Consider the following 13155-nt stretch of genomic DNA (forward strand, 5'->3'; position numbering starts at 1 on the left):
TCCTCCCTTAACTTTTATAGTTCATCTGCATTTCTGCAAAGATGAGACTGCTGAAAAAGTCTATGCAATCTCACAGTCCATGCATAAAATGGGTAACAAGCAAATTGCACTGGCTGAATCTCAAAAATAGGCCATTTCAGGGAACACAGCCTGCAAGTGACTCAGTGCAGTTACTTCATCCTTGTATTTCACATTGGTGCCTGCCCATTAAAATGAGACACTGTTTTTCTGTTTATTTTAACGCAAAACATTGTGAAACTCATCAGGGCAGATGTGTGATATTGTATAACTATTCCAAAGTGCAAATGGAAAGAATGGTGAAAGCATGATGTTTGCCACAATATAATATACGAAACAAATTACATTTTGATGTGGATAAAAAAACTTAATGCATAGAAACGAGCAATGTGACCAATCTTTGCCAGCCATTCCCACACTATCCTGTAAGTATTTTCTTCTAGGAAGCAGCTGAAAGTCCAGGAAAGCCAGAAATGCTACTGACAATTTTCATTTATCTTTGCTTTAATTTTTTTTTATTGTAATTAAGTGATAACATTCACTCGCTTTCAAAATATTGGTAGAGGAATGACAGCATTTCCCAGGGCAGAGGAAATGAAATTTCCAAGGTGAACTGCTGGCTACTTAAGATAACTAGTTTGGTGGCACTGACATATGTATTGAATCACAAGACCAAAAGTGTATGTAATTAAATGAAGAAGTTCAAGTGAACTTCTCTACTGCATCATATGAAATGCAGACAGAAATAAAACCCTATTTTAATATAAAACTTTAAAAACTAAAACAAAGTTCATCTTCCAAGCAAAAATACTTGAGAAGATAAAAGATATGAAGTTCAGCCTCTTGCAAAGGTACATGATAAACTGAGTGATGAGCTTCAAGGGCTATAGCAATTGTGAAATGCAAAAATTACATCTATTGGTTGAAAACAATAGCTTGGTTTTGCCATATCAGTTTAAGAGAATGAATAATTGTGATTACAGTTTACTAGCCTGTGATTTAGCACACCCTAAGTTTCTTTCTCACCTCTGCCACAGGTAGGTTGGACAAGATTGTGTTTGTCCAGAACATGCAGTCCTCATGTTTCTTTACCTTTATGAACCAATGCTGATAACATTTCACTTCTGCCAAACAGCAGCTGGGGAAAAGTCAGAGCCACCTCAAAGAATGCTGTTATACTGGTGCAAGTCTGCAGCACAGCTCTAGCTTAGCATCCTTTTGATTTTAAAAACAAACTAAATCACTAAAATAGGAGATATTGAGGAATGGAATTCCTCCAGTCATAACAGTTCCAGTAGAGACAGAGAAAATTAGGACAGGAAAGATAAAGTTTACCCTCAAAGGAGAAATTAGTAAAATTCCTTTCTTCTGTCTTCTAACCCATCTATGTAAATAGATATACCTGCTGAATCACATTAAGGTAAAAGTAAATAAATAAATAAACCCCCAACCTCAACAGTGACAGACATCAGGCAGCTATTTTCCAGGCAGAATAAACAGAAAAATAAATTTTCTCCTCTTAACAGAACACTACACAAAGTGAGGGAGATAGTAATTCAACAACCCAGGACCAGAAAAGTACTTTGCCTAAGTAAAGAGTGCAAACTTGGGCCTGTACATCCTTAGGCCAAGGATACAAAGGCCAGGTGCATTTCACATATTATGGTGTGGGTGACAGCATGGTGAAACAGACTGCTCAGAAAGGTGGGGGAGCCTTTCTTGCTGGAAGAATGATGCTGGAAGATGATTCAAGAATCATCTGGACACATTCCTGTGCTTTCAGATGACCCTGCTTGAGCAAGGAGGTTGTATCAGATGATCTACAGAGATCCCTTCCAATCCTACTAATTCTGTGATTCTGTGATTTGTTTTTAAAATGGTGTAGTACCTAGAAAGTCAATGCGTTATACATAATGCAAAACAAGCTGTGGTCGGCTGGGGACCCCTTCTGTGTTGCTGAATCATATAGACTTTTGTTAACAGCTATGGCAGAAGAAAGAAATCAGCTCTGTTCTGCAGTCTGATCAAAATCCTTTTCTTACAACCTCATAGCATCCTATTATCATAGCAATTCTTTTTGTTTCATAAAATCAGCATTTCAATTTCAGTGAAGAGCCACGCCAAGCAGGGTAACAGCATATGACAGTCTCTCTTTCAGAAGACTTTAGAAGAAAATGGAAGTAGGCAAATATATAAAATACATTTGAAGGGTACAGCGATATTAATTTTACAATCACAGTTTTCAGAATGCTTGTGAGAGCAAAGTGAATGGTGAGTTTAACAGAAGCTTTTCACTGCTATCCAGGCACCTTAAAAGTGGAGAAGGGGTCAAAAAGCACTAGAGGGAGCTGCTGCTCTACTTGGATTCTTCTGCACAAATTGCTACGCACTGGATTGAGACAGGTGTGAAAACACATCCCGGCACTCCTGTACTGAAATAACAGAACAGTACTCAAAAACAACATCAGACAGCAAGGATGCATACCACGAATTTTGAACCAGAAGGGAATCAAAGAACACTTCAAAAGTCTATAATATGTAATAGACTTTAAACAAATACTCAAAGGGGGAATATATTCCATAGGTTTACAAAATATTTTTTATAGCTGATCAATAAAAATCCTCATTGACTCCTTGCCTTTTGTGTGAGCACAGGATTTGCTCCAAAGGGAAAAAAATAACATAAAAGAAAGGATAAGGAAAAAAATGACACAAAAGAAAGGATATCTGGAAGAAATTTCATGGAAAGCCCCACTTTAACTGAGTAGCTTCATTACCAGATGCCAATCAACCTGTTTCTGACAGTGATATAGGTTTTTAACCAAAGCTGTGCAGATGGTGTTAAGGGACTAGAAACTCACTCCAAGCATTAATTTTACTGAAAAAAAATCCCCAGAAATTAGGTTAGGGAAGAAAAAGAAAAATTATGAGATATTGAGAGTAGGTTAGAAAAGTCTTAAATGCTGCCATGCGACAGGTAGATTTTTGACTGCTAGCAGGTCCTTTTACACTCCTGTCACATGAAAGCACAGCATGTGTGCTGACTGCAATTTTTGTAACTTTCCAGTTTTCTTTAATTTTACCCCCAGTCTTTTCCCCACAAGTCTCTATCTGCACACACTGTTATTAGGACTGTCCTTTATAATAAATACCCTGAGTATTGTATCATGTCCACCAACTTCTTCCTCAGAGAAGCAGAACTTTCCTTCTCACGGTTTTTGTGTTTACTTTTTTTTTGTCACTACTGAGAGTTTAACTGGTCTAAGTTAAATACTTAACATCATGGCATAAACTGATAAATCAAGTAAATGTATTAATTTCAAACACACACTGTATACTGTAGCTACCCTAACAATTAATGTCTGAATCTCCTTTTTCTTAAAACGAATTTCATATTCTTTTGAAACACCAAGCAAAAACAAAGATTATTTATACTGGAGTCTAAATTTTACATACTCAGTCAATACCCTGTGTATGCCAAACTTATGACAGCAACCACCCTGCAGGTGTGACTGTTCTGTTGCACTTTGGAAAGGCCAAAGTAAAGGCTAGCAATGCATCCATGTGCATGAAGAAGCTGCTCACTATTAGGAGAGAAGGGTAACTGGAAGCACAGCAAAACTAAATATGGTTTGAGCCTTGAAAAAGAGAGGGAGAACGATGGATCATGTTGAAGTTTTTTTGGTGCATACAAGCTGTGACACTTGAAATATGGGGATACTGCCAGTGTACGTTAGCAGGCATCACTGCTTTTGGAATATGCCCTTTCTATGTGTTTTGCTCTCAGCCTTGGAAGAGGAACACAAGATGGTGGTATAGCTGTATCCAAAACGAGGAGTGCATCAAGATAGCTATACCAGAAACAAATACTTTTAACCAATATTTAGGCCATGGCTGCTTGAGGAATGCTTTTCTTTATGTAGTGCTAGGCTACAGTACCCAATACAGAGTTCCTTGTAGTGACGTTGCCATGCTGACAAGAGATTTCCACTTGCTGTAAGAAAATCTGAGATAAGTCTCAGTAACAGAAGCGCAATTTAGCTTCCACTCAAGATTTCTGGTATATCTGTCAAGGATCATACATCTTCACAAGCCTGACCTGCCAGCAAATCTAGGATGGCAGAAATCTGTAACAGAGAAACAGCTTTTTACTGGCTCACAAAAAGCTAAGTAAATTAGGTCTAACATTGACCTCTGCTATGGTTTGCTCTTTATCCTTTAAAGGTTATATTTGGCACTTGTATTAAGAAAGATTCTGCATCACTCCTTTCCTCTGTTTGGCCTCCTGCAGTCTGCAATACCATTTCAGCAGTAGAACTGTGCAAAAGACCCAAACAAGCAAGACTTCAATGTTGACTGTATGCAAAGGAGAAGAGTGAGAGGGAGGGATTTTTAACCGTTTGGTTTTAGGCAGGATAAATGAATTCCATTATAAATTCCTCTTTCTGAACACATTTTGCAAGAAAAAATTATTGATGAAATCTATGCAGTTTTTGTTTTGGATGAAGGTAGATGACATCTGTTTCATTTTAGTCATTGTATCCCATGCAGCCAGGCATTATTCTCTTCTCTACATATAAGACAAGGTTAAAGCATATGAATCAAATGTTCAGATGCATAAACCACTAGCCTTTATCCAGGTAAGAAAAAGAAGGGATTATGAATATTTTGTTTTGTATTAAGAATGTAAAGCATCAGAAGTTTACTTAATCCACAAATAGCTGTTTTGTATTTGTGCATGACAGCATTTTTACAATACAATATACAGAGAATTTTACAAACATGACCAAGTCTTCCTCTATCAAAGAAGGCTGCAGTCATTGAAGACCAATAAACATCCATGCCTGACTTGAATTTTAAATCCTTTATATTAAAAAAAAAAAAAAAAATAGAGAAGAAAAAATCCCAAAACTCTTAGATCTGAGCTAAACCCTTTAGTTCTTCATGTTACAAATCCTTTCATAAAGTAATGTATTTCTTAATCTTTTTAATTCTTCAGTCAACTCATTTGAACTACAGCTGAGTGCTCATTCCAGTGCTGGGTATAATCCTCCCCATCATTCAGACACTTGGCACATGCTTTACTCAGTCCTTCATCTTTCAAATTACTCCTCTGAGACAGAAATTATCCCTTCTTCTACAGAGCATCACACATTTTGCAAAGGGAATGAATGCACAGTATTCACAGTTAGCATACATGGCCAATCTTTCTTTGAAATGCCAATTTCTGCTTCCGCTGCTGATGTTTCCATCTTGTTCTTTCCCTCCTGTGTAGTCCCTTATACTTGTGGACCCAGTTCTTTTATTTTTGCTGTAACAAAAGGCTACCCGTAGTAGCTGTTTGATACAGCAGAGTACACACAGATCAATCATTTTCAACTATAATTATGATCCAGTAATCTGCTATTCAAGAGTTAACAAAGTCCAAGGACAGAGTGAAAGTTTCCCATTCCTCTCATTAGTTACTCACAGGAGGTCCTGGTGGCCCTGGTTTTCCTGGAAGGCCTGGTTTGCCTCTTCTCCCCTGGAAACAAAAAATTACAACAGACATTTATAAATGCTGTGGTTGGGGACTGATTTGGAATAAGAATGTTAAGAAAAGATTTATTGCCTTATGTATTAGCAAAAAAAAAAATCAAAACCCATCCCAAATGAATACTCTGTATCAGTCACTGCAACACTATCTGAGTCATTCTAGGATTGCTCTTAATAGTTATGACAAACTCTATTTGCATCCCCGTAACATTTATTTTCACGTTTTGAAGCTTTGTCTCAAATGTGAGTGCACATTGATATGGTTGTTAACAAAGTATCTTGATGAGGTGTAAAGAAATTATGTTTGTATGAATACACTGGAGCTTGGGATGTTAAACTGTGCTGCAGAAGTCTGACATGCACTGTCAGGACATATGTGCAGTATAACCCAATTAACAAACACCCATACACTTCTCTGGGATGTGATAAAGAGCGCAAAAGCCAGAAATTTATTTGCAAAAACAATTCACCTTCTTTGTGCAATTACTACCATGTGTATATATAATGCACACACAAAATCATTTGCATTAAAACTTAAAGTCCATAAAAGTCTACTTAAGGGAGGCTTTCCACTCAGTTTCTAAAAAAACCATGCATATGTAACTATTACAATTTTTTAGTACAATTTGCTTGAACAACTGTTTTCACATATGCTTTTTTTTTAGGAAGATCAACACAAAAATGGAAGTAATTTACAGGAATTAACATCTTGATTGCCAAGCTGAAATCTGATGCACATTTTTTAGAAACAACAGCTGAGAACAACTAATATGTAGGTGCAAATGGCAAAATAAAAATGTATTATATCCATTAAGAGTAAACTTTCCCCTGGCATATGGCAAATGTAAATTAATGTCAAGCACTAGGGAGGTGTCCTGGTGAAAACTTGGCTTAAAATGTGAAAAAATCAAAATTCTTGCTGACAGCTCGCAATTAGCACATAGGGATATTTCTGTAGGCTATGGTCCCTACTTCCGTATTTTATTAAGTAACAGTCTCACATATACTGTGAGTCTCACATATACTGCAGAATACTGTAGAAGTATTCTCAGGAACAGAAAGTGAAATCCAGTTTCGCTATTTCCAGGTGAGAGCCCCGATCTGTAGGAAAGCACTCTCATGCTCTACATTTCATAAATCTTGATCTATGCTGAGGGGAAGATGATGTCAGTAAGGGTGGAAAATCCCTCTCCCTCACACCCTGCAGCTCTCCAGGGTAACCTCTTGTCTGGAAGCCAGGGACTCTCCTGAGAGGGGTAGGTATTCGAAGCACTTCAAGCTGAAGAAGAAACAGAACAAAGGTTGTGTGGCTGTGTTTCAGCCATTGGGTTGTGCCATACAACATGTACACTGCCACCACAGCTTTATGAATATCCTCAGTCAGTCAGTGTGTTTTAAGGGCAGCGTGAAACAAAACCACCTCAGCATATTTGGAGTGCCAAATTCCTGGGTCTTAACTAGCTGAGACATATGTTATGTGCTGAGCTGTTTAATCCCACCAGTACTTGCACATGCAGGGCTCTAACTAGGGCAGCTAAGGGTAAATTTTTAGAACCAAAATACAGTGCTAGGTGCCCAGGCTGGGCTCAAGACTCTATTGGCCCTAACTACCTGCTCCCAGACATCCTCTGCTGTGCTAGTAATACTGTCCCTGCAGCCCTGGGACCAGCTAGAGCTGGGAACTCAGCCGGCCTAAGGTGGGGTAGGTCTTGACTTTGGTCAGCTCATTGATGCAGTTCACTGAGCAGCTGAGGATCTTGCCTGGCCTGACAGGGCACAGCAGCAGGAAAGGCACACATACACAAGGAAAGAGCGCTGCAGTTCACTAGATCTGTACTTTTGGACTGATCTCTACTCCGGAAATACAGGTGGAAACGAATAATTCCTGATTTTTTAAAAACAACAAACCAGTAAACTTCCCTTAGAAAGTATGAAAAACAGATTGAGAGGTAATAATGCAATAAACAAAGATAAATTGCTCCATACTTTTAAAATAGCCCCTCTGAGTTATAAAGATCTACAGTGTTGACTTCTTGAAGCACCTTCCTTTTCCTGTTTGAACTTATTTAAAGTATCCTGGGGATGACACTTAAAATCATAGCAGTCTAAACAAAGTATCAAGGAAGTGTCAGGATGAAGAAGACAGGGCTTTGACTGGCAGACACAACTGTGAACGAGGTGTTAATTACACAGGAAAACATGGAATATGTTGGGAAGGCAATTTTATCTCTGTTTACAAGATGAACTAAAATGTGATTTATGACAGCAAAGACAAAACTTGATGAACTTTCTGAAAAAACAGTTATAAAATATAAAAATTGGGGGTAGTTATTTTTCACTGTCATTTATTAATTACTAGAACACATACCCAGTGAAACACAGAAGAAACATTTGCCCCACTTTTTATCCCATCATTATATTTTTAGCCATTATGCAATGTTGTATGTAAAACAACCACACAGAGCAGTATGAGGCATACACTATTTATAGAGTAATAAAAGTCATTTTTTTGTCTCCAAGCACCTTTATAAACTGTCTGGTGTTTTAAATTTAATACAGAAATATATGAAAGGCCACTATCTTTCAGCAATGCCTCTCAGATACAGAGACTTCGATGGTAGGAATACCCAAAGCTCCACCTGCTTGTCAGCACTCCTGCTTCTCTATGACTTCTCAGCATCATCAGGAAAAAAAAAATATATATACTATAGTAACAGTGCAAGCAGAAAAAATTAGTTTGTATTTTTGTTTAGGGCAATTAAAACAATTAGAAGAATGTTTTTGACAAGCCCATTAGGATATTGCCTTGAGCAGACCATGAGCCAGACCATGACTAAATATTTACATCTTGATTTTAGAGTCATCCTTCTGGCAACAAAGAAGTGAAAAACATCTCAGTGTCCTCTCTGGTTTGTAGCGTGGGCTTAGCAGAGAGCCACAGTTCCCATCTCCTGCTCAGCAGTGGGCCGTGGCAGCTCCATGAGAGCCATACTCAGTACCACACTGCTGTGCAGAGGGCTGACAGCCTACACAGGGACCTGTTACCTTATTTAGCTGAGATCACTGAGCAAATATTGAGGTTATAAAACCACTCAAATTTAAGTAAATGTCCTAGGCATCACATTGTTCCTTTAACTAAATAAAAAATGCAATACCACCTACATTAACTTAAAAATGATATATGGTGTCAACAAGTTGTCTAATGCTACTTAGAATATCTGAAGAAGACCAAAACAGCTGCTGGTTATTTCCTTTGTGCTGCATATATTTTTGCCAGCAATCAATGTGAAAAGAAGTTTTCTAAATGTTACTGATATTGTATGCTGTCCCCTTGACTCCTGAAATGCCTGACCCCAGCTAATTTGTACAGCAGGCTACTTTCCCCATTCCCAAAGGACAGACTTCAGCTAGAATATTCAAATAACAAATCATTCAAATAACAACTGCTTGGTTAGGGGCAAAAAAAGATAAAATACTAAAAATAAAGTAAATGAGAAATTATGTGCTTCAGGAAACCCAGCTGAGTGCCTAGCTAAAGTACATGGTCAGCTGCATTCTTTATTCCTCTCTTCCTTCACGCCTTCTGTGAATTGAAATGACTTGATGAGCTTTGCCTGACACGAGATGGAGAGCAGTTCAGAAGAGAGGCTCTGGCCATCCTTCCATAGGCTTTGTGCTCTGGTTCTGACTGCTGCCCCTGGGCACTGCTGCAGGTCCAACACACAGTGCAAGAATTCAAAATCTGTATTGTAACCCGCTGCTGTATCATGCCCTATCCATCTATTCACATCTCTCTAACTTTAGAGGAGTAAGACCTCTAACCCTAGTGTTTAAAAATAAGCTGTGGAATATTTAAGGATAAAATCAAGCAGTTATGTATGAACAGACATGATTTATGGAATTCAAAATTTAAAGAATCTACACTTGAGTGTGAAGGCAAAAGTTCTTAGAATAAGCCCATGTGAATTTTCAAGGGAAAGTGCTAATTAGTGGTTCTTGAAACACATCATCACATTTCAAAACAGGTATTAGTTCTATGGAAAGTAGAAATCTGGGCTTTAAAACCTTAACTACTGTAGTTGTTATGCAAAATGAATGAGGTTTATGGAATTTGTTTGCCAAGTTAACTATGATCCTCTTGGTTAATCCTCAAAACCAGACTGACAAAGGCACAGATATAACCAAAAGAGGAGGTGGGTGGAGAGGAAAGGCCCTGGTCTCAGAGTGCCTAACCCACAGATGCCCGTCAGCCCTTCGGGTATCTAAACGCAGCCACAGGAGTGGAGTTCTGGGCAGCTAAAAAACAGTTTCTCCAGATGCCCAAAGTTGCCACCAAGCAGCCAGAAAAGTTCCAGGGCCTACACTAACTCAGATTGCAGCAAGAGTTGGGATATTCTCTCCCCTAAATTGAAAATCTATGCTGCAGACAATGAAACCTTTCAACTTCAGTAATACAGTGTTAGGACTTGAATTTACTTCTTCAATCCTATTAACTTTGGCCTTGAGGACACATTATGGTAACCAGTATATTACAAATTAACCTCTGTATTAAATGTTAAACCTGAACAAAATCACAGGAAATAAGGCCAGAAGGCAAGAAATTAAGCTGTTTGCAGAAATCAATTGCAAGTCTGTTCCTCATATCGCACTAAAACCTTTCACAGAAACATGGGTCAGAGAAGAATAGAGCACACAGAACCTAATCCCCTGTTTTAGGAGAAAAGTCCGTAGTGAGCTCCTCATTAATGCAGATGCACTCCTGCACTCAATCTTGGGTTTCCAAAATAATTTTAGGAATTATTTACAAAATCTCTAGTTTCTTCATTGTGACATTAATAAAATGCTAAAAGGGAATCCCTCGCCAGATTACATAAAATTCAAGTGCATTTAACAAACAAAAAAAGTCCTTAAACAGGCAGAGCAATGCTGAGAAGTCGAATGCCACAACCTATTTTGCCAACAAATCGCTAGAAAAAAATCCATCACAATTTTTCAAGTGTATCCATAAAAGCTCAATTTTAATTCAAAATCACTCAAAGAAATAACTTTCAACTATATTTAGATAATTTATACCTTAGTTTTTAACTATGAGAAATAAATTCTTATTCTCTCATGAGTCTATACCTTTTGCTAAAAGACATCAAAAGAAGTATTAGTAATAGAGTACTTGAAAGAAAGTCTGAAAATTCTAAATGAGCCTCTTAAAAGCTAAACCATTTCTGCTATACCATTAAAAGTTAGATTTTAATTTCTACAGTGGAAATTAACAAGGGAAAAAACCCAGAACTTTTCTAATTGACAAATCTGTCTTTAGCATTCTAAATTACAACGTTTTCATTCCATTTTTAAATGCCAAAGTGGGAAAAGGAAATATTTTTAAGCTGTATCTTATTTTACTGGAAATGTACTTCAAGGTAGAAACATCCTGGGGAAAAAACTGTTTTACGTTAAGCATTTTTGGACTATTAAATGTCAGAGTGAAGGAACATACAGAACTCCAACTTAAAGAGGAAATCAGATTGGAACTTTGCATGTTTTAAACCAACTTACATTAAAGTCAAGTAGGACTGAGAAGATTAAAAGAGATTCCAAAACTCCAGAGCTTTAACTGTGAAGAAAACATTTTGCATTGTGCCAGGAGGCTAACCTGCAATGCAAACGTTATCATTGCTCTGTAAATTTGTTTTATAATTGGTTAAGTACAACATTTACTCACTGAACTAGAAAACAAAAATGTCAAAGAAATATTTAAGTTCTATAATTGAGATAAATGCAATCTGAATTTAATTTAATTTTGATGCCACTCTAAATAATTATGGTAAGAAAATCTAACAGCTCTTCATCTATTTATTTATGAAGATTTTCCACTTTGTCAAAATAACTTTATTCATGCTTGATTAGAAAAATTTGTAATCTCAGAGAGTAAACTGATTATTAACGTAAGGCAAATACTGCAATTCCACAAGGTCCCAATTTGAAATTCCACTAAAACATGTAATTTTAGTGAAAACAGTGATAAAATACTAGATATGACAGCAGACTCTCAGTTTTATGACGTGTTTAATCTATTACTAAGATAATGCTAAAATAGCTTCCTCTTAAGTGAAGTATTTGATATTATAAACACAACTATTGGAAATAAGGAAGTTCTTTTAAAATATTTACTTCAGGACATCTGCAACATCCCAAGGAACACAGAGTCAAGAATACGGCTGTGATATTGTGGAAAGATTTGTAAATGCTTGAACCCAATTCACCACTGGAACCAGGAAAACCACCATGATGGAAAAATAAAAGACTTTTAAAAAATCTTATTAATCCATAAAAATGAAGTTGTTGGCAGCTATGCTGAGAATAAGCTAGAGCTAGTCAAATAAAAACCACAGAATTGTCTGGCTTGGAGGAAACTCTTGAGATCACTTAGTATAATCCCTGTCTTCAAGCAGGATCAATTGTCCAGGACTGTGTCTACTGAGCTTTTGAGTATCTGCACAGATGGAGGCTCCACTACCTCTCTGGGCAGTCTGCATCAGTATTTGATGAACTTCATAGTAAGAAACTGCTTTCTTGCGTTCAGACAGAATTTTCTGTTTGTTTTTTTTTTTTCTAATTTTTTGCCCATTGCCTCTTGTCCTGTCACCAGCTGCTACTGAGGTAATACTGAATGTATCTTCCTCTTCTTTATTCCCTCACAGCAGGTACTCACACACTGATTAGATTTCCACTGAGCCTTCTCCAGACTGAAGAGTCCCAGCTCTCTCAGTCTCTGCTTCCATGAAAGCTTCTCCAGTTGCACCTTGCGGCCCTGTGCTAGATCCCCCTCAGGAAGTCGGTATCTTTCTTGAGGTGGTCTCACCAGCACTGAGCAAAGGGGAAGGATATCGCCCCTGACCTGCGAGCAATGCCCTTTCAAATGCAGGCCGGGATATCATTGGCCTTTTTATGCCACAAGGATGCACTGCTGGCTCATGGTCTGCGTATTGTCCAAAGAGTTCTTCTACACAAAACTTTCTTCCAGACAGTTTGTTCCCAGTGTATGCTGATATCTGAGGTTATTTCTCCCTAGATGCTGAATTTTGCATTTGTTCTTGTTGAACTTCTTGTGGTTTCTCCTGCCCCAGTTCTCTGCCACATTCCTCCTCATTGTCCAGGGGGTCAATGAGGACACTGGGCAGTACTTGCTCTAGTAGTAACCGTGGGATACACCACTAGTGACTCGTCTCCAACTGGACATTGTGCTATAAATGACAAACCTCTGGACTCTGTTTTTCAATCCACCTCACCATCCACCCTGTACTTTGTCTGCTTGTCTATGAAGTTGACAAGATAAAATTATAAGAGATAATGTCAAAGTCTTTGCTAAAGCTGAGGTTGACATCCATTGCTCACTTCTCATCCACCTAGCTAGTCACATCATAGTAGAAAGCAATGTACTTGTTCAAGAAAAATTTCCCTTTCAGAAATCCATACAGACTATCCCAACCACCTTCTTGTCCTCCACGTGTTTGGAAATGGTTTCCAGGAAGATTTCCTCTTTCACATTCCCAGGGTTGATGTGAAGCCTATAGGCCTGTAGTTATCGGCACCTTCCTTTGTGAAGAT

General features: G+C 37.9%; 1 protein-coding gene across 1 annotated transcript in view; it reads right to left on the minus strand.

Moving 5' to 3' along the window:
• The window catches only part of COL19A1 (collagen type XIX alpha 1 chain), a gene marked incomplete at its 5' end in the record, with an annotated part of 177366 nt that overhangs the window by 51098 nt on the left and 113113 nt on the right, over positions 1-13155 (minus strand). The window contains one exon of the mRNA XM_082276862.1: positions 5489-5542. Coding sequence (XP_082132988.1) covers positions 5489-5542 — 54 coding nt within the window. The remainder of the gene's footprint in view (positions 1-5488; positions 5543-13155) is intronic.

Source organism: Coloeus monedula (assembly GCF_965178545.1).
Source record: "Coloeus monedula genome assembly, chromosome: 2".
In the NCBI taxonomy this organism is placed as follows: domain Eukaryota; kingdom Metazoa; phylum Chordata; class Aves; order Passeriformes; family Corvidae; genus Coloeus; species Coloeus monedula.